This window comes from Mercenaria mercenaria, chromosome 16 (assembly GCF_021730395.1).
Source record: "Mercenaria mercenaria strain notata chromosome 16, MADL_Memer_1, whole genome shotgun sequence".
NCBI lineage: Eukaryota > Metazoa > Mollusca > Bivalvia > Venerida > Veneridae > Mercenaria > Mercenaria mercenaria.
This window is the reverse complement of record NC_069376.1, coordinates 33,999,517-34,022,362: the sequence shown is the minus strand read 5'-3', so window position 1 is coordinate 34,022,362 and position 22,846 is coordinate 33,999,517. Positions and strand designations below refer to the sequence as shown.

General features: G+C 35.5%; 1 protein-coding gene across 4 annotated transcripts in view; it reads left to right on the top strand.

The window, feature by feature from the left end:
• Positions 1–254: 254 nt before the first annotated feature.
• LOC123541329 (uncharacterized) overlaps positions 255–22,846 on the top strand; it is a 64,218-nt gene continuing 41,626 nt past the window's right edge. Inside the window, exons 1-3 of one of the 4 annotated variants that reach the window (XM_053526662.1) lie at positions 255–451; positions 2,771–2,851; positions 9,517–9,639. In XM_053526662.1, the coding sequence (XP_053382637.1) occupies positions 9,587–9,639 (53 nt within the window). In that variant the 5' untranslated portion in view covers positions 255–451; positions 2,771–2,851; positions 9,517–9,586. Of the gene's footprint in view, positions 452–2,770; positions 2,852–9,516; positions 9,640–16,341; positions 16,422–19,592; positions 19,619–22,846 lie in introns of those variants that run through there. The other 3 variants (XM_053526663.1, XM_053526672.1, XM_053526667.1) reach the window with 3 other exon arrangements.

Genomic DNA, 22,846 nt, shown 5'->3' with positions numbered 1-22,846 from the left:
GTGCAACAGACTCCTCACAAAGGTTATCATGCGGTGAATGTTTTTAGACATGAAAAGGTTTGAAAAATGTGTCACGAGCTTTGTATCTTTTGTTTCAGGTTAATTTACATGTATTCTAAAACAATTTCCAAACTATAAATTGTTTTTTTGGCGTGCTCGAAATGCTAGACACGTGTCAGACCCAAATATCACTAAAATTCATTTTAGTGTCTCTTTTATCTTTCTAAATATAGATCTACTTTTCTTTCTCATAGGCATATTGGTTGATTAGGAGCTTGCCGAGGAAGCCTAGCACATTTTTCTACCAGTCTGCAGCTTGTGAGCTGGATTGTCTGCCCTTGGGAGAGTCACAAAAGACTGGGGATGTGAAGTTGCCCCATAGTCTTTCCCACTTCATGATTTGTTTTAATGCTATGTTGTGCTGTTTGAGACATATTTTATGGGAGTGCAGGTGAGCATTAGCAAGTAAATATTTTTGTTTTTAAAAAATGCAAAGAACATTCCCTGCAGAGACTCCTATGTGTAAAATCTGCTAATTTTTAATTAATTAAAATGTGATAAACAAGCAGGGCTCCGGAAATTTTGATAACTCAATCGGTCCGGAACGAAAATCCTGACATCGGCGCTATCCCACCCACCGCATTCCCAATATTACATATTTTGTAAAACGTGATAGGGTAAAGAAATAAGCATGTCATGCATTAAAACTGAGTTACCAGTCACGCGCGTTACCATACAATGAAGACAGTTATCCAGTGTTATGTGTGATCGTTACTTTGTTTAAATTTCGATGTTTTTCCGAGATAATACGAGGCACTGACACCGTGTGCGTAACTAGTCTAAAAGCCAACGCACGTGACTTCGATACCGTATACACGGCAGATACTTTGTGATGTTTCCTCATTCTTTGACGGAATTCTATAAAATACAATGCGTCAAAGTGAGTTACGCGACACATATTCTCTGCTAAACAGCCTCAGTATTTAAAGAATACTCTGCCGCAGACCGAATGTGTACATTATTTGAACGCTGAGATCGAATATCCCGCATGTATAGTACCAAAACGTCACGCGGGTTGGCCACGATATTTCATTTCACTTACGTTGTACTTCAATAAGCAACTACATTTTATAAAAGTTATATGTTCTCTTCTGATGTAAACAAAATTTCATTTTGAAACGTTTTTTAAAAGACCGATTGATAAACATGCCACCCCGGTTTTCTTTATCATTTGTGGTTGCCCGTCCATTTTTTTCTTTTTTGTACAGTAGGGTTGCAAAGACGATTTTCTGCATTTGTTTCAACTGGAGCCCCAACAAATGAACCATGTAATTTTTTCAAATCAAGTAATTATAAAAATTATTTTTATCGGTTTTCCGTGTGATGTCTCATTAAATCAAAGACCTATAATGTACAATTATAGCTCTTTGATTAAATGCAGCGACCATTTGTTTGTTACTGTGATCAAACATAGCCTTTTCAAATAAACCATCCGTCGGGTTCTAAATAAAAGAAGTGGATCCCCGTCGAAATGATTTGGATCCAGTCAGAAACGTTAGGAAACCAGTCAAAAATGTTTAATACACCGCAGTCGGCTGTCTGCAAACATTAAAGGATGTGCCGCGCGAGCACTGATAGCGTCACGCGCTAATTACGGACCGATTATCAAAGTGACAATCAGACCGATTGACACGTTTATTGATTATCTGAAGGTGCGACCAACAATTTCCTACTTGGCAGGTGATCGTGTATTGAGATATCAGACCGAAATTTATACTTTTCTCCATTTTTACGGGACCGATTTTTTTCGTTTTTTCACTTCACGAATGGGTCTGAAAAGTCAAAAATCGGTCCAAAACCGACAAACCAGCAAATTTCCGAAGCCCTGTAAACAAGCAAACTCTTGCCATTGTGTAGATTGATTCTAGAACTTTCAATACCACAAACAATCTTCTGCCTTATACAGGGATGAATTAGTGCATGCACACTGAGAAAGGCTGAATTAGTGCATGCACACTGAGAAAATGTTATGAATTGTCGAAATAACTGGATAGCAGCTTAAACTCGAGGAATAGGTTGGATTCAGAAATCTTATATATTTCTGCACTACTTCTGTTTTTCTGTACAGGGGGAATAGTGACAGGGCCTGTAAGGAGGAGAAAATGGAATCAGTCTGATCAAATGACATAGATCTAATCAAAATAACTTTTTGTCATAAATATATTATCTCTCCAGCAGAAAATCACATAAAAACATATTGTCTAGTGTTTTAACTGGTATAGTTTAAAACGTACTAACAGTTTTGGTTGGAATATGTAAAAAAATATATTCAACAATGAAGATCAGGATGAATAACAGTAATGATGGTAGTGGTGATGATATGACAGTGATGATGATGATGATAGTGAATCTGTTTAGTTTTAAGTATATTCAAGTCATATATTTGCTATTTGATATCTAGGAGACCACAATATTTTTACCCTGAAAAAAAATTTAACCGTTAGCCTGCTGGCGGCAATTGATTCTACCTTTGCGACCAGTGCAGACCAAGATCAGCCTGCACATCTGTGCAGTCTGATCATGGTCTGCGCTGTTCGTCATTCAGTCTTTTTGGTAAGCACCCATTTTAACAGTTAATGGTACTGTCCAAATTGAATGATGGACAAGTTCATTATAGAAATTTAGCAAGGTAAGAGTTAAATTACCATCATCCCTCATCATTATTATGATCATAATTCCTGCTGTTTCATTCAGGAAGAATTTATTTCAGAGGCATTTCAAAAGAAAGAAAAATTTTGACGCAAGTCACAAGTCGCTGGTTTAACATCTTAGAGGGAGCTACGGTAATATGGTAATACATTTTGTATAAAACTGACCAATGGGCTTTTGGGACTGACCACTGGTGAAATGAAGAAATGCTTGCCAGTGAGAAATCCCCTAATTGCATGAGAGAAATGTATTGAGCTGGGATATTATGATTGACATAATCATATTTTTTTCTGTTTTACAAAAAAAAAAAAAAAACCTGTCAAACTTGTGTATTTTTTTGTGTGTAAAAGTAAAAAATATGTGCTTGGAAATAATCAAAGGCATTTAAAAATATAAAGGTAATAATATTCTCTTATAAATGATTTAAAAAGATTTCAAAGAGCATTTAAAATTTGAAATTATTTTATTTTGATTTTTTTATTTACATTGTTCTTAGTGCTCTTTTGACTATTTTAATCAGTAGAATTCAATAATTTAAAGAAAAGTAAATATATATATTTTTTTTTATATAAAAGAATTTTTTAGCAAGTACATGTATCGCATGATCACTGCTTGTCTTTTTTTTTTCTAAAAATTTTTTTAGAGAAATTCGTTTAAATTGAATTTTCGTTTTGATTGAATTTTCATTTTGAGATAATTTTTATTTTGAGATAATACCTTATAAAATTTAAAACCCTCATTTATCAAATTATCTGACAACATTAGATTTTGACCCTATAAAACATACTTCCTTCTTTCGAATATTTGCCTTTTATTTAATAAAAAAACAACACTTGCATATGATTCAGTGTTATTGCTTTGACATATAATTCAAAATTTTTAAATATTTTTTTTCAAGATTTCAGTCAGTGGTTTATTGAGATTCTGAGAAACATTCCTCATTTGAGCATCAGGGTTTGCTTGAACAGTTATAGTTTTCTGTATTGATTTCCCAGAAATATAAGTTGTAACTGTTACATACAACCATTTATGACCTACACATTTTTTTCCTAAACTGCCATGAAAGAGCCTAAGTTTGAGTGTAGAATCATATTTGTGTGGCGACAATTGTGTGACCCAGTTTATTGAGTCAAAAATAACATTTTGTTAAAGGTAAGCATACTGGCGGCAAGTGATTTTGCCTTTACGACCAGTGCAGACCAAGATCAGCCTGTACCTCTGTGCAGGCTGATCATGGTCGGCACTGTTCGCTATCCAGTCAGTATTTTTTCAGTTAACACTCCTTTAAATAATAAGTGGTACTGTCCAAATTGAATGATGGACAAGTCCATTTTAGAAATTTAGCAGGCTAAGGGTTAATTAAATAAGGTTGTATCTTTTACTGACAACCAAGTTTTCTGTAGGTTTTAGACATATCTACTGAGGAAAAAGGGCGGGGAAAAGGTCATATCTGCCACTTAAGCCTTTTTAAGAATGCATATTATGTGGTTTTGGATACAACACTTGATTACAGACCATTGTAAAAAGGTGTATAATCAATTTCTTAAAAATTATCACCATGGTTGGTATATGGCAATGGTACTTTCAGAATTCTAAAGCTTTCAATATGAGGGTACAGTATGGATACAAACAGATTCATTGAGAAATATGTGAAACGAAATGGGCTATTCCAGACGTCAGTATATTTTCTATGTTTGGATTGCTTGAAATCTTGGATTATTCAAGCAGTTGTTGTTTTCCTGTAAGAACTATAGTTTATATTAGTGTCACAGGGTGAGAAAAATGTGCAGAGAGTCCAGGTTTCAAATCCGGGACCTCTCGCTTACAAGGCAAGTGGTCTACCGACCGAGCTGCCTGACACATCTCTCCCCTTGTGTGACCAAGTTTGCAGCGTGACATACACCCCCACAAAATGGGAAATTCGTCTTCGAATTCCAAAGGTACATAATATTGCAAGTGTTGTAAGACTGACCAAGCAAGCATGCCACAGTCCCATGTTTGACGTCCAATGTCACAGTGTGACAAAAATGTGCAGTCGGTCCGTGGCTTGAAACTGGGACCCCTCACTTACAGGGCGAGTGCTATAATGATTAAGCTAACTGGCTGCTGGACACATATTCTCCCCTTACATGACCTGAAGAGTTATACAGATTTTGATAATTATTAGTATAAAGGTTAATTTTTTTTTATTTGATTCTAGTATTCTGCGGTGCCAGCTGAGGTATTGCTTTCTAGTAAAAAAAGGTTAAGCAATGATCAGGACAGTTACAGGTATTTGTATTTCTTAAATCAAGCTCAATGTTTTATTAATTGGAATAGAATTTAGTTGATTAAAGTTATGTTTTGATTATAAGAGTTATGGCCCTTTAGATGGTACTTTGTTTCGTATACCATTAAAGGGAAACTATCTGCTATAGAATTGATAGATTGAGCATTGTATTGCACAAATAGCAACAATGGCCTAATAGGAAAATAAGAAATATAAAGTTTGCCTATGTACAAAATATTATTGATCTGTCTTAAAAAATGTGCTATTTTAATTTTTTTTGTGAAATTCTGACCCTATATGTATTTTAAGCAAATAAAAGCACAAGAAACACAAAAGAAATGTTCAGTATGTTGATCAGTTACATATACACAAATTTCAGATGTCAGTTTTCAAAATGTTTTTATGTCTGTTTCAATGACCAGACTTTTAAAGATCTCTGGGATCATACAGAATTGGGCTGAAACCTTTGAAAGAAAAAGCATAACATGAATGTCTATTTTCAAATGTATAGCTTAAAAGTAGGGGAACAGTGGTCTGGTGGTTAAGGTGTTGGCCACTCAGCCCAGGGGTCATGGGTTTTAGCTCCGCTGGAGTCGGGACCAGGACTTCTCATATGATGCTAGTACTGGTTATTCCAGGAAGCGGACTCCATTAGGTTCAAATAAGCTTTAAGCTTTTATCACAATCCAGCTAAAATAAATAAGCATTTATAAACTAAACTAAGAGTACAACAGTGGCTGTATTTTGTTTCAGAGAGTTTTCAAAGGCAATCTAATGTTCTTTCAACAAAGATTATCAGTAAAGGGAGATAATAAGAAAATCCATCCATGTCAAATTTAGTTCCAGGAGATTGAAATTCTATCATTAGCTACCACTATTGGTCTACCTGTAAAAATTCGCTACTATGCATTGTTTTCTTCATTGAAAGACCAGTTGTGGTCTTAAATTAATGGAGATGCAGTTTGCTTTGGCTAGTCCAGTACACACCTCATGTTTTGACTGCAAGAGCTTTATTGTAGGATTCAGAAACAAAATGATCAATGGTAGTCAAATTGTCCTTTTGATTTGTATGAAAAGAGATGTTTTTTGTTAAATCACTGGGGCAATGCAACTATGTAATTGTGCAGTGAGAAGAAATTACCAAAATTAATATTACCATGCAAGAAAATGCTTGAGAAGTTCCATGAATCTGATACACTCTTGAATTTTCTTCAAAAATAAGAATTAAACAAGTGTTTACCGCATTTATGACCTTTTCTCTATACATAAATGAATGAATTAGCTAAAAAAAAATTTTTTCTGCAGAATAGCCGTATACCAACAGGGGGGTAATGAGGCTAGATATGTGTGTATTTTCCAGAATTATCTCCCCTTGCAACCCAGGGGCTGTCTCCAGAATTTGACTTCCAGCTGTCGGTGTTGTACTGCATATTTTGATGCATAACAAGGACAGTCTGCCATTTTTCTAGATAGTTTGATAACTTTCCTTAAATTCTTAGATTTATCTTCATCAGAATCTTCACAAGTAACTGACAATTTGCCCACTTGTATTAGTGGTATAAGGTCAAGTAACCTTAGAGTGGGCACTATGACTAACATCAGATTATCACATTGGTATATATAGCTACATGTCCCCCGCCCCAAGCATTGAATTTGGAGTTTTTGGTAAGGGGTGCTCCAGCATGTTAATATCTGTTACTATTCTTGACTCCTTACATTTATCGCCAGTTCAAGTTTTGTGCTCGCATTGAATTTCAGCTTTTTGGATTGGTGGGTAAGGTGTGCTCCTGCATGTTACTATCTGTAATTATTACATGACTCCTTAAATTTATTGCCAATATTTGTTTGTGCTATTGACCATTTTATAGTTCAACACTAAATTTTGCGTGAGTAAAGTCTAAAACTTGAGGGGGAAAAATCTGTATTAAGTTTTCTGATATTGTACAGTGTTATAAAACACTTATTGAATGCACTGTTGGTTATTATACACACAGTTTTGACTATTGGTCAGCAAATCATTTAATAAGTATATTTCTGTTAGGATTCCGCTTGTTCCTTAGGCTTAAAAAAGAATTGTTTGTTTCCTGTATCCCGACCTACCCTAAATTTTTGGCCTGACCCTAAATGTTTTTATGGCCTTGGAGAATATTTTTTTCAATGCAGTCCACCAGCTTAGCTTAGTAGGGAAAGTGCAGATCCATTGATTGCAGGGTCCCGAGTTTGATCCATGTGCAGGGTGTATAGATGACATAGTGTCTGTAATCTTTTGGCATCCACCTCTGATTCATGTGGGGAAGTTGGATCCGAAACAAACTTGAAAGCTCTTCTGGGCCAACAATATGCACGTAGCATCTAAAATTTATGCACTGAGCATTCAAATTTTTATGCATGCATTTAGTTTATACGGGTAGCGTGTACTATACATATCTAGCATGAAAATATGTATATGCTAAGGGATAAATTTACATGCTTAGCATATATTTTGTATATCAGTCAAGTGATTTCAGACTCTTGACTGAAATGATACCCTTTATTATATACCTATATAAATTCTGTAAAAAATCGGCATGTATTTTTACAATTCAATGTGAACAGACAGACAAAAATTCCATATTGTACATTTTAAATTCCATATTGTACCTTCCATATTGTATGCTGCTGGACAATTTTCATTAATATGCATGACCCGACACATTTCTATAAATAGCACACATAAAAAACTTCACTAAGTTCTATTTAATATCGATAAACATCGAAGATTTCATTCAAGAACAAAACAAGAATCAAAATGGTAAAGGTATATAATAAAAGGGTCATTATATCAGTAGCTGGATCTGGGACTTTGTATTTGGCTCGAGTGGATTTTACAAGGTCGGATCACACTCGGCGCTTGCGCGCCTCATGAGATCCGATCTGACAAAATCCACTCGAGCCGAATACTGCATCCCAGATCAAGCTATTGTTATAATAACCCTATTATATTGATGAGAAGCAAGTGACGCAAAGGTGGCAACCTTAACCCTTACCCTGCCGTATTTCTATAATGGACTGGTCCATCTTTCAATTTGGACAGTACCACTTATTACTCAAAGGGGTGTTCACTGAAATTTACTGACTGAATAGCAAACAGTGCAGACCATGATCAGACTGCATGGATGTGCAGGCTGATCTTGGTCTGCACTGGTCGCAAAGGCAGAATCATCTGTCGCCAGCAGTTTAAGGGTTAAATATAGTTTCACTAGTAAAACATCATAGATCAAGCTCACTGTTTCTCAGAATTATGCTCAGTAACAATCAGATTGTGATAATGATAAACCCTTTGAAAATTTACAGAATTCAACATATTCTGGTCTTGGTAAATGAAAAATGGTAGAAAAAATTATCACCATAGACAAGCCCTTGGTCTAGATTTGTATAAAAGGGCATGATACCTGATATGAATGTCATTTGTCTTGTTACCGAATTGACAAAATATTACCAAGTAATGCTAAATGGAAAACGCAAACTTTTAGGACAGCTATTTCAGGTAAGATTTGTAATAATGAATAACTTTAAAAAGCTGGTCATTGTGTTTTAAAGGACTATCAAAAACATTTATTCATGTTGATTTAATTTATATTATAAACAGAGAGGCTGGAATGCCTTCCATTTAATGTTGTTTAACATCTGGTTGTGAAGAAAACAAACAAAAAATTGCATTAGGGTATATATTCAGTGTTTTTCCGCCATAGGAAATGCTCCTTCCTCCAAGAAGAGTATTTTTGGGGTAGGGGACCTCCTTTGAGGAGAGTATTTTTTGGGATATGGGACCTCTTGAGGAGAGTATGTTTTGGGTAGGGGAATGTCTTTGAGGAGAGTATTTTTGGGATAGGGGACCTTCTTTAAGGAGAGTATTTTTTGGGTAAGGTCTTTTAGGGGAGTATTTTTGGGGTAGGGGAATGACTTTGAGGAGAGGTGGTTTTTTTAGGGGGTGGGGGCAGGAGGGATTTTCTAATACACAGTCAATTATTTCATGACATTTTTTGGATAATAATTATTGTTGTTTTAATATTTCTTTACAAAATATCTCAATTTTTTCTGTTTTGATACAATTATGTTATAATTAATTATGATACATCTTTCAGAAGAGCTTAATTATTGGTATGACATTTTTGATGTAATGCAAAAAAAATCTTACTTAAGGTCAAATTTGAATGCATAATTTCCATTTAAATTTTCTCGGAACTTTGCATTTTTCATGATTTTGCTTTTATAATCTTGAAACGTTTGAAATTTTACTGTGTTGAAGTCATATTTGCAATTTTTAATATTTTTCTAATCGGTAGTGACCTTTATGTTTTGAATATTTCAAAGAATTTCTAATAAACATCTGTTTCCTTTAGAGTAATAAAAAAAAATTTCGAATTCACTTTTAATATATTCTTACAAAATAAAAAAACCTGTTTTGCACTACCAGTATGAGCAAAGAACAAACTTTTACAAGGAGAATATTTTTACAGGAATTTGTTCTTTTAAAACAATTCTGTTTTTCTTTCCAGTAATTCATCCAGAGTTGTAGAGGTGACGAAGTGATAACGACTTTCAAATAGGAAGAATAGTAGTCTAAGAATGACCATGTGTTCTTTGGTTGGCTCGTCGTATTACCGGCCATTTGGTTTAAGGTAAGAGTTGGATAAAATTTGGTAAAAATATGGTTATAGGACCTTCCTTGAAAACTGTGAATTGAGCCTTATTTATTTTTTAGCTCACCAGGATCATGGTGAACTATTAGGATCGATGAATGTCCATCCGTCCGTCCGTCGTTCGTCCATTCACATTTAGTTTGTTTACACACTAGCATCCACAATTTTGAAGCAATCTTAATCAAACTTGGTCACAATGTTTTTGGTCACAAGACCTTGGATGAGTTTGATTATGATCTAAATCGGATCGGTATGGCCAGAGTTATGTGCCTTTGATTGACAAAATTTGCTATATTTCACTTGTAAATACTCTCTAGCATCCACAATTATAAAGCAATCTTAATCAATCTTGGTCACAATGTTTTTGGTCACAAGACCTCGTATGAGTTTGATTATGGGCTAGATCAGATCAGTATGTCCAGAGATATGTGCCCTTGATTGACAAAATTTGCTATATTTCACCTTGTTTACACCCTAGCATCTTCATTTATTCACCAGTCTTAATCATATTTACATAGAATGTGTATGACCTCAAGATCTTGAATAAGTTCTATTATGAGCAAAATCTGGCTGGTATGACCAGAGGTAGGGGCCCTTGATTAACAAAAATTACTATATTGTGATTGTTTACACTCTAGCAGCTTCGTTTCTTCACCAATCCAAAACATATTTACATAGTTTATGTATTGCCATATGATCTTGGATCAGTTCAATTTTGAACAAAATCAGACAAGTAGGACCAGAGTTATGGGCCCTTGATTTTGCAAAAATCCCTATATTTTACCTTGTTTACACGAAAGCACCTTCATTCCTTCAGCAATCCAAATCATATTTATACAGAATGTGTATGAGCATAAGATCTCAAATTAGTTCGATTATGAATGAAATCTAACCATTAGGGCTAGAGTTACTCGCCCTTGATTTTACAGAAATTGCTCTATTTTCCCTTGTTTACACTCCAGAAACTTCATTCCTTCACCGATAATATTTACACTGAATGTGTATAATTAAAAGATCTTGGATGAGTTCTTAGAGCTAAATCAGTTTAATAGGACCAGAGTTATGTGTCCTTGATTTGCAGAAATTGCTATATTTCACATTGTTATGCATTTTTAGCTCGACTATTCATAGAATAGTAGAGCTATTGGACTCGCCCATGCGTCGGCGTCCGCGTCCCGATTTGGTTAAGTTTTTGTATGTAAGCTGGTATCTCAGTAACGACTTGTGGGAATGGATTGAAACTTCACACACTTATTTACTGTGATAAACTGACTTACATTGCACAGGTTCCATAACTCTATTTTGCTTTTTAGCTCACCTGAGCACAAAGTGCTCAGGGTGAGGTATTGTGATCGCTCACCGTCCGGCGTCCGTCCACACTTTTCTTTAAACAACATCTCCTCCTAAACCAACAGGCCAATTTTGATGAAACTTCACAGGGATGTTCCTTGGATGGTCTTCTTTAAAAATTATTCAAAGAATTGAATTCCATGCAGAACTCTGGTTGCCATGGCAACCGAAAGGAAAAACTTTAAAAATCTTCTTCTCAAAAACCAGAAGCCCTAGAGCTTAGATATTTGGTGTGAAACATTGCCTAGTGGACCTCTACCAAATTTGTTCAAATCATGACCCCGGGGTCAAAATTGACCCCGCCCCAGGGGTCACTTGATTTTACATAGGAAAATCTTAAAAAATCTTCTTCTCAGAAACCAGAAGCCCAAGAGCTTAGTTATTTGACATGTAGCATTGCCTAGTGGACCTCTACTAAAATTGTTCAAATCATGACCCCGGGATAAAAATTGACCCCGCCCCAGGGGTCACTTTATTTTACATAGATTTCTATAGGAAAATCTTCAAAAAAAATTAAAAAATAAACCAGAAGGCCTAGAGCTTAGATATTTGACATGTAGCATTTCCTAGTGGACCTCTACAACATTTGTTCAAATCATGACCCCCGGGGTCAAGATTGACCCCGCCCCAGGGGTCACTTGATTTTATATAGGAAAATCTTCAAAAAATTTCTAAAAATAAACCAGAAGGCCTAGATCTTAGATATTTGACATGTAGCATTGCCTAATATACTTCTACAAAAAAATTTCAAATCATGACCCCTGGGGTCAAACTGACCCCGTCCCATGGGGTTACTTGATTGTACATAGAAAAATCTTCAAAATTTTCTAAAAATAAACCAGAATGCCTAGAGCTTAGATATTTGACATGTAGCATTGCCTAGTGGACTTCTACAAAATTTGTTCAAATCATGACCCCCGGGGTCAAATTGACCCCGTCCCATGGGGTTACTTGATTGTACATAGAAAAATCTTCAAAATTTTCTAAAAATAAACCAGAAGGCCTAGAGCTTAGATATTTGACATGTAGCATTGCCTAGTGGACCTCTACAAAATTTGTTCAAATCATGACCCCCAGGGTCAAATTGACCCAGCCCCAGGGGTTACTTGATTGTACGAAGGGAAATCTTCATAAATTTGCTAAAAATAAACCAGAAGGCCTAGATCTTAAAGCTTTAGCTAAGAAATTTGTTCAAGCAAGCAACTCTACTTAGGTGAGCGATATAGGGCCATCATGGCCCTCTTGTTTACAAAATTATGCCCCATTTTCGACTTAGAATTTTTTGGTTAAGGTTTTGTATGTAAGCCGGTATCTCAGTACTCACTAATGGGAATGGATTGAAACTTCACACACTTGTTCATTGTCATGATCTGACATGCACAAAGCAGATCCCATAACTTTATTTCACTTTTTTACAAAATTATGCCCCTTTTTCAACATAGAAATTTTTGGTTAAGTTTTTGTATGTAAGCTGGTATCTCAGTATCCACTAATGGGAAAGGATTGAAACTTCACACACTAGTTCACTGTCATGATATGACATGCAGTGCAAAGGGTCAATAACTCAACTTCGCATTTTACAAAATTGTGCCCCTTTTCCAACTTAGGAGTTTTGGGTTAAATTCTTATATGTAAGCTGGTATCTCAGTACCTACTAGTGGGAATGGATTGAAACTTCAACCACCTGTCCACTGTCATGAGCTGATAAGCACTATACAGGTTCCATAACCCTATTTTACTTTTTTACTAAATTATGTCCCTTTTTCGATTTTCGTATTCATTCAAGCGACAAGGCTGTTGAATAGTCGAGCGTTGCTGTCCTCTGACAGCTCTTGTTTTTCTTCACTAGTCCTAATCATGTGTATGTGATTGATTTGAAAGTTCAGATATATGTCTTTAGGTGGTCTCAGATTATCAGGGTAGATAACTCTGGACTGATTTTATTTCAAATTACCTCACTTGCATGATTGGTTCCAAATTTCATTTAAGTGGACCCAGACAATCAGGGTAGGCAACTCCGAAGTGAATTTTTGAACAACCTCCCTTTATGTTAATTTGAATGGATATTTCGCAGTAACTTCTGACAATACTGATTTGAAGTTTCATCAGGGTACTCTGATTCAGGATAGAGGGGTTACTGGTATACAGAGGTGTCCAGGTAAGAGGGGTGACTGGTATACAGAGGAGTCCAGGTTAGAGAGGTTACTGGTATACAGAGGTGTCCAGGTTAGAGGGGTGACTGGTATACAGAGGAGTCCAGGTTAGAGAGGTTACTGGTATACAGAGGTGTCCAGGTTAGAGGGGTTACTGGTATACAGAGGAGTCCAGGTTAGAGGGGTTACAGGTATACAGAGGTGTCCAGGTTAGAGGGGTTACTGGTATACAGAGCAGGGCTTCGGAAATTTGCCGGTTTGTCGGTTTTGGACCGATTTTTGACTTTCCAGACCGATTTGTGAAGTGAAAAAACGAAAAAAAAGCGGTCCCTTAAAAATGGAGAAAAGTATAAATTTCGGTCTGATAACTCAATACACGATCACCTGCCAAGCAGGAAATTGTTGGTCGCACCCGCAGATAATCAATAAACGTGTCAAACGGTCTGATTGTTACCTTGATAATAGGTCCGTAATTAGCACGTGACGCAATCAGTGCTCGCGCGGCACATCCTTTAATGTTTGCAGACGGCCTCGACTGCAATGTATTAAACATTTTTGACTGGTTTCCAAATGTTTCTGACTGGATCCAAATCTTTTTGACGGGGATCCACTTTTATTTAGAATCCGACGGATGGTTTATTTCAAAAGGCTATGTTTGATCACGGGTAAAAAAACAAATGGTCACTGCATCTAATGAGACATCACACGGGAAACCAATATAAATATTTTTTATAATTACTTGATTTGTAAAAATTACATGATACATTTGTTGGGGCTCCAGTTGAAACAAGTGCAGAAAATCGTCTTTGCAACTCCACTGTACAAAATAAAAAATAAAAAAATAAAAAAAATAAACACGAATGATAAAGAAAACCGGAGTGCCGCTGTTTATCAAATCGGTCTTTTAAAAAACGTTTCAAAATGAAATTTTGTTTACATAACGGAAGAGAACATATAACTTAATAAAATGTAGTTGCTTATTGAAGTACAACGCCAGTGAAGTGAAATATCCGTGGCCAACCCGCGTGACCTTTTGGTACTACACATGCGGGAAATTCGATCTCAGCGTTCACATAACGTACATATTCGGTCCGTGGTAGAGTATTCTTAAAAAACTGAGGATGTATAGCAGAGAATATGTGTCGTGTAATTCGCTTTGACGCATTGTATTTTATAAAATTCTGTCAAAGAATGAGGGAACATCACAATTTATCTGCCGTGTATACGGTACCAAAGTCACGTGCCTTGGCTTTTAGACTAGTTAGGTACACGGTGTATGCCTCGGTAATTTTATCCTTGCAAGTATTTTCTCGGAAAAACATCGAAATTTAAACAAAGTAACGATCACACATAAGACTGAATAACCGTCTTCATTGTATGGTAACTCGCGTTGACCGTTTTAATGCATGACATGCTTATTTCTTTACTCTGTCACGTTTTACAAATAAGGTATATTGGTAATGCGGTGGGTGGGGTAGCGCCGATGTCAGGATTTTCGTTTCGGACCGATTGAGTTCTCAAAACTTCCGGAGCCCTGATACAGAGGTGTCCAGGTAAGAGGGGTTTCTGGTATACAGAGGTGTCCATATTAGAGGGGTTACTGGTATTCAGAGGTGTCCAGGTAAGAGGGGTTACTGGTATTCAGAGGTGTCCAGGTAAGAGGGGTTTCACTATATTGCTTTTACTTGGTATTAAAGTGGTTGCAGGTTAGACAAAAGAACAACAGGATTCACTATAAAATAAAGATTTGTATTTGTGGAAGGAAATTTTCTTCTTAATATGTTTGAAACTGATAAACAAAAACAATTAATATGTAATCAATCAATCAAAATTTTTATTTCCTGCATAGGCTAATGTATATCTTATATTTGGTTATGTGCTCAAAAAGTGGTGCATGTGTTGTGAATAATACTATGAATGCAACATTGCCATTGGTCAATTTCAAAATGGTTCTAAGAATGACCAATCAGATGCTTGAGATTTTAGGCTGGTATCCAATCTAAAGTTTTATTAACCTTGGAGGAATGTAGAGTGAGGCAAACTTTGAAGGTGAGTGCATAAGTAGTTAAGAGCAGTTTATGCAGTTTTCAAATGAACAAACAATTGGGGATTCATAAAAGGTTAGATATTGCACAAAATTAATGAATTTAAAAAATCCATCATTTGAACATCTGGCAAAAACAGAACAAAAGTGTAACAATTCTAATGAAAGAAAAGCTTATGAGTATAGTAAACAGCAGATTACCTCCCTTAAGTAGCTCTTGGTGAAGTCAAAAAAAGTTTTTATTAAAATGCGTGGCAGTAGCATTTAACTTTTATACTTCTTGCTTGCTAAGTCTATTTTCTCAGAAATAGCAATGTATCTGAATTGCCTTCAAAATACTGTTTTAAACCTCCTTAAATGTGGTTTGTGTGTCTGTATGTATGTATGTATTTAAGCTTATTTATTAAGTCACCAAGGGTAGCCTATATTGGGTACTTATCGCCCGCTGCACAAAATGGCGGCCAGAACTAAAGATAGAAAAATCTTGTCCGGCTTTCACAGGTCAAACTGCTGCTGGATTTTGACAAAACATCACAGGAGTGATCAGTACTAAGCCTCGTTGTGCATATCGCCGGCACATTCCACTTCGCTGCACAAAATGGCTTGCCAGAAATAAGAATAGAAAAATCTCGTCCAGCTTTCACAGGTCAAACTGTTAGCTAGATTTCGACGAAACATCACAGGAGTGATCAGTACCAAGCCTAGTTGTGCACATCGCCGGTGTGTTCTGCTTTGCTGCACAAAATGGCCACAAGAGCTAAAGGTGTACATAGGGGGGAGACATATGTTTTTGTGACAAAAACACCTAGTTTTAATTGGAGGAACAGGGGATCGAATTCACAACCCCTGGTTTTGTAGTCATTCAGTGTTCACAGTAGACCTTCATGCCCGATTTACAGTCAAGTTTTGTCTCAAATAATAATGAAGCAATAATGAAATGGGTATCCAATACTGAAAAGGGTCAGCTGATTTTCAGAAGTACCATTTTCAGGACTTTTCTTGCTCTGCATTACAATTGATATGCGAGTTTTCATTCTTCTGTGAGAAGTTGTTATATGATGATATTATTTATGACAGACGACAAACTATTCGTAGAAATGCTTTGGCCTGAATATAACTTACATAGCTTGTAGTTTTTCACAGTATGAGTTGAAATGTGTAGGTACATTTTAAGAAAGTACGCATTTAGAAATACGATAATTTGGCTGAGAAAGGTAAGGCATCTTCATTTTCTAGACTATCAAATCGTTTGATTTTGTTGGTAAAATTTCTTTGTTTGTTTGGATTTAATTTTGTTGATTTTGATGAGAAAGCATGAAATATTTATTCTGAAAATTAGTCCCCCATGAGTATTAATTAAGCATTAAATAAAATGTCATTACTATATACCTGATCGCATTTTGTAATACAGTGCAACCTCTTTAGAGAAAGACTAAACTATGTTTGTTGTATAGAATCTGATGTAGTCGCTCTGGAAAGATTACTAAAAAATCATTTAGTTTCTTCAGCATGACATTTTGTGGTTTTAACCTGCCTGCTTAGCTCATTAGGGAGAGCGCAGATCTACAGATCACAGGGGCGTGAGTTCGATCCCTGGGCGGGGCATAATATTATGTTCTCCGTGAAGATTTGATAGAAGACATTGCATCTGAAATCATTCATCCTCCACCTCTGATTCATGCGGGGAAGTTGGCAGTTACTTGCGGAGAACAGGTTTGTACTGGTACAGAATCCAGGAACATCGGTAAGGTTAACTGCCTGCCGTTACATAACTGAACTACTTTTGAAAAACGGTGTTAAACCCAAAACAAACAAATATTTTGTGGTTTTATCTTAAATAGCTACTTCATGAGGATGTGATTTCTTGGATTTCATCTTTCCAAGATACAGTGAACAGGAATTTAACTTGTTTGTTGGGACTTAATTTTCGTGGATCAACACTGTCACGAAAAACTAAAAAATTAGTCTGCTACAAATTCTGCTGATTTCACAGTAAGCTCAGAAATGATTTTATGATTCCATTGAAAATTGTTGTTTACATAATACTTGGACTGTACAAAAATAAAATAGGGTATAAAGAAAGTCACAAATTTTCTTACGAGGGTTTAGACAGAACCGGGGAAAATGGGGAATTGATACTTGAAATTCCGTGGTTTGGGGGAGGGCCGGGGTTTGGGTGGGGGGAGCGAGAACTAACAAATACAAGTGAGGAGTTGATGAAAAAATATCAATACATATTTCACAAGCCATGCTTCTCCCCACAACCCCTTGCAATGTCCAGAAAGTTTGCAATTAGAAGACATTGAAAAAAGATTTTTTCCCAAGAAAAGGAAAAGTCCTTAAAATTTGCTTTAGGAGGGTTGGAACCATGTCTGTAAAAATTAAGGAAGGTTTTATTTAGAAAAAAAGGTCATTAAAAAGCTTTTTTGACTTTTCAGAAAAAAACAAAAACATTAAAATTAATAAAGCCTCCATTATTTCTATTATGTGTAACTTTTTTGTCTTTATTTTTACAAAAGAATTTTTTCTCCAGCAAAGTAGGCACAATGACCATTCATTGTATTGATCAGTTGGTCAATGTGAAGATCAGTCCAAGAGAAATTGAAGCCAGCTTTTTTCAGATGCATCTTCAATCAAGAAAACTAATTTTGTTTAATTGCAGCATAGCTGTCTTGCAGCCGGCTGTACTGTCCAGTTGAGGGGTCAGTTTGACCCCTTGACCCCTGTACAATAAAGAACTGACCACTAAAAATTAATATCCTCAAGGGGTCAGTTGCAGATGACAGCGCTTGGTTTTTGGGGAAGTATCTCTCTTTTTGTGTGTTGAAATTGCAGTTGTCATGCAAAATGCACATAACTGTTACCATAGATACCATATTTCTTCTACAAAATGTCCAGCTTTATATGTTTAAAAATAGTTAATTCCCTCCTTGTTTGGTTAAAAATTAATTCTTTTAAAATCAGCTGAAAATATACGCTTCTCAAATACAGGTTCCTCTTCCTGACAGTTTTTCAAGCTTTCGAATAAGTAAACATACGATAGTTTAAATGGAAAAAAAAGCTTTTAAGATGAGCAATGCTGTTTTCAGATTTTAGAAATGTTAAACAATTTTTACATCTTCTTTTTAAAGAATGGGATGTGTTATGTTTTCTCCATTTATGGGTGGTATGATCGAAGTTTTTATAAAAGTGATTGGTTTCTATGATTTTAATGTATGTAAATTTGTTAATTTGTTAATTAAACATATTTCAAACAATTATGATTAACATGATAACACAGAAGTTATTCAATAATTGAGCCACACCTTGAGAAAACCAACATAGAGCGTTTGCGACCAGCGATGGATCCATACCAGCCTGCGCATCCACACAGTCTGGTCAGGATCCATGCTATTCGCTGACGGTTTCTCTAATTGCAAAAGGCTTTGAAGGCAAACAGCATGGATCCTGACCAGACGCACTATGTCGGTTTTCTCATGGCGCGGCTCAAATACAAATGTTTCTTGCTGTAGTGTACAGTATTTCCTTAATATATGTAGAATATTTGCCAAGATTTCACACAAGGACATGTAAATTTAATGCACTGCAGTCTTAACCTTAACCCTGCTAAATTTCTAAAATGGACTGGTCCATCATTCAATTTGGGTAGTACCATTTATTATTCGAAGGGGTGTTCAATGAAAATTTACTGACTGAAAAGCGAACAGTGCAGACCATGATCAGACTGCATGGATGTGCAGGCTGATCTTGGTCTGCACTGGTCGCAAAGGCAGAATTACTTGACGCCAGCAGGCAAAAGGTTAAAATTTGTAACAAACTATTATTACACCCAGGAATATTTTTGATTATCACTACGGCAAGTAGTCTTTTTCAAAACATAAAACTTCTTAAAACAGATCCCTTAAACTCTTCATTGTCTTTGCGATAGCACCATTTCTTTATTCATGGTGCACTGTTAATTTTTCAAGGGAGCTCTGCTTTTTAGGTAGCACTTATTTCATATTACTATAAATCCAATTTAAAGCTGTAAGAAAATAAGATTTTTTTGTAATAAAATACAATTGCCTGTATTGTTAAGAACTATTTTTAAAATATATCTGTGTGTATTGTGCCTGAGAAACACACATTTTTTTTTACCCGATTGCCTTATTATTGTTTTTTTTTCTTTTTGGAATAGATAATAGGTCTAGATATGCCCTGTCTTTATTACCATTTTTTCTAATGAAAGGACATAACTGTTGGATTAGCGGATAATTACATTGTCCTGTAAAACGTTTGAAGTGGTTCGATAGACCATTGTTTTGTATTGTTTTTCAGCTTCAACTGACCAGCTGTTCTCCATATATATTTTAGCCAGGGGTCATTCTCTGTCAGTCCAATGCGGTCAATAATTACGTGACATGGAAAAATGGTAATATTTGATTATTTCAGTGAAAACAGAATGTTTTCATCAGTTTTAATAGATAAAAGTTATAAAGTGGACAATCACGGCCACGGCCTCGGGCAGTTGTGTAATGAATACTCTGCGTCCACAACTGTTATGTCTATTTAATCACTGGTACAGCTGTTTTAATGGCGATATTGGTTTTTTCGGTCATTTGTTTGTATTTTTTAATTGTATTTGGACAGACCGAGTGGGACTTTGCACCTAAAACACTTCTTGTTTGAAAATATGACTGTTTGACCATTGTTAAATTGGCTTTTAGTCATTGTGGCCATAAAAGGGAAATTTTCATCAACTATGTGGGTGGTTAGGAAAATGTTCTACAACTGAAATGTTGCTTTTGAAAGTCCATTGATGAGGAAGAAAGAGATTTTTTTTTTTCGCTATAGATATCGTTTTGCGAAATGCAGTTTACATTTTATGAAGATATGCTTCTATCTTCTTTTGTAGAGCAGGATACTTTTTTTTTTTGGAAAAGGATAAAATCTCAAGCTGGTCTTTTAGCTGTAGTGCAGAATTTAATTCGTAAAAACAAAGAATAAATAAAATTTGAAACTCCTTGAATAAAGTTGTCTCTTCAAAATATATAGATCTAGTTGAAAAGAAACAGACTTTTGTTCTCAATTGATGTACATGTCCATCTTCTCAGAGGAAAAATGCATATCGCTTCTTCCTTTGGCAAAAAAATGACCGATACTTCATCATTATTAATTATATCGGACATTTTCTTGATGAATATGCAGAATTCTTGACACTGAACTAATTAGGGCAAAAAATGACTAACGCATGTTGATCAAAATGGATTATTTTAGGGAACAGGGGACTTAAAGTGACCCCTTTTGTTGCTATGACAACTAGAATGACCAGTGGTCAGTTTAATTAGTACAAAAAGTGACCAGAAACTAAATGAATTGGTCCGAAGCTGGACAAATATTGATCCCACTTTGATTGGTTGTTTTGCCGAGATTGTATTTTAGGAACCAATAATTATCTTGTCTAAATAAATGACTCGACTGTCTCCCGTTTTATCTGAAAACCGATGGTTAAAAAGAATTTATGTAATTACGCCTGTAGTAAATAGGCAGATGAAAATGTATTGTTATGTATAGCAGGTGTATTATCTCGCTCACTTATTCAGTGATTTAACTGAGTGACCAATGAAAGATAATTCAACGGTAGCTAAAATCGGTTGCATTTTGTAATTGCAATGTTTTTTTTTAGAATATTTGATATAGGTTGCATTCCATGTATAACGTAATGAAAAACTTTCAAAAGTTTTGTTTACACTCTTTTCTCTGATACTTTATTACAAGCAGAATAAGTTCATAAAATTTTGGGCTAATAACCTTTAGCCTGCTGGCGGAAAGTAATTTTGCCATTGCGTCCAGTGCAGGCTGATTATGGTCTAGCTGCACTGTTCGCTATATTCAGTCAGTAAATTTTCAGGTAATTTTCAAGTCATAAATGGTACTGTCCAAATTGAAAGAAAGACCAGTCCATTTCAGAAATGTAGAAGGGTAAAGTTTGAAGAAGAAGCATTTTGAAAATCATTCCTGTGAAACATCGTCTTCTCCAGCATCAATGACACAACCATCTGGCTCCAGCATCAATGACATAAGAACCCCAGGCTCTCTCCAGCATTCAATGACACAAGCACCCCGGGCTCAGTTACCAAGTCCCAGGCCATTTTCCTTTTATTTAATATTTAACCCTCAATAAACACCGTTTTGCTCATCCCTTTGAGCATTTGTGCAAAAATTTGGTGTTTGACTGTATATATGTAGTGTTTTCTTTTTATTTTATTGTTAAATAAATTTTATATACATTATTAACTTTCATATAGGATCTACGAAATATATATGAGCCGCGCCATGAGAAAATCAACATAGTGGGTTTGCGACCAGCATGGATCCAGACCAGCCTGCGCATTCGCGCAGTCTGGTCAGGATCCATGCTGTTTGCTTTTAAAGCCTATTGGAATTGGAGAAACTGTTAGCGAACAGCATGGATCCTGACCAGACTGCGCGGATGCGCAGGCTGGTCTGGATCCATGCTGGTTGCATACCCACTATGTTGGTTTTCTCATGGAGCGGCTCATATTATGTTAATTTTCATACTGCATCTGCAATATACATTGTATATAATGTTACGTTTTCATAATATATATGTTAATTTTCGTACTGCCTCTTTATGTAAAAAAAATAGTCCTCATGAGTTTTGTTCTACATCAGTACAGTCAACAAAAGGAAGCTGTAGACAAATAATGATTATTCAAAGCTCTGTAAAAAAACATCAGTTGGATGCATTAATCTTTTGTATTTTATTCAGCCAATCAGAGCTCTGTATTCTGTAATATTGGATAATCATTGGTCTGATAAAATCAATTCAGCTTCCAGAGATTCACAAAAAACAAGTTTCAAGTCTGTCAGATGTTCACTATCATCCAATAGAGAAAAATACAAAATAATGTGTGGCAGACAGTAAAAAGTATATAGTGGCCTGGTTGGTTGTTACAGGCTCATGAATATGAAAACAGTGTAACTTTATTCTTTGAAATTTCTTTCACAGTTCTCAAAATTAAAGAAGATCCCATTTTATTTGTTAGTAATTAAAAACGAAAAGTTAAAATATGAAGTGATGCAGTGCCAGTGTGTTCTTTATTTACTAAAAAAACCCCAAAAAACAAGAGTTATATCTGCAATAAAATATGTAAAAAATGTCTCTACTGTGTCAGTCACACAATAGAAAATGATTAAAAATAGAAGGAAAAACAGTAGATTTGTATCTGTAATAAAATACAGTCACACAGTAGAAAATGATGAATAGAGCATCATTCTTGTAGAGGATATACAGTCAAACTTGTCTGTAAAGACCATTTTTGTGAAATGAAAAAAGGTGGTCTTTGTTGTGACACATGGTAAATTTATACTATTTATGGTTAATAGAGGAAAAGAAAATAATGGCTTTTATAAGCAGGTTTTACAGTTGTGGCCTTTATTTGAATGTGGTCTTTAGTAGTCTAAGAGGTTTTAACAGTACTGATAAAAATTCTGAGTATTTTATAGGTATTGCAGTCTGGGTTTTTATTAGCCGGTGATTAGTTAGAAAATTAAGATTTGATTGTATTTTGTGATTAATTGAAAATAAAAGTCGTAAAAGTTAGTGACTCAAATTGGTGTTCAAAGTTGAAGAGTA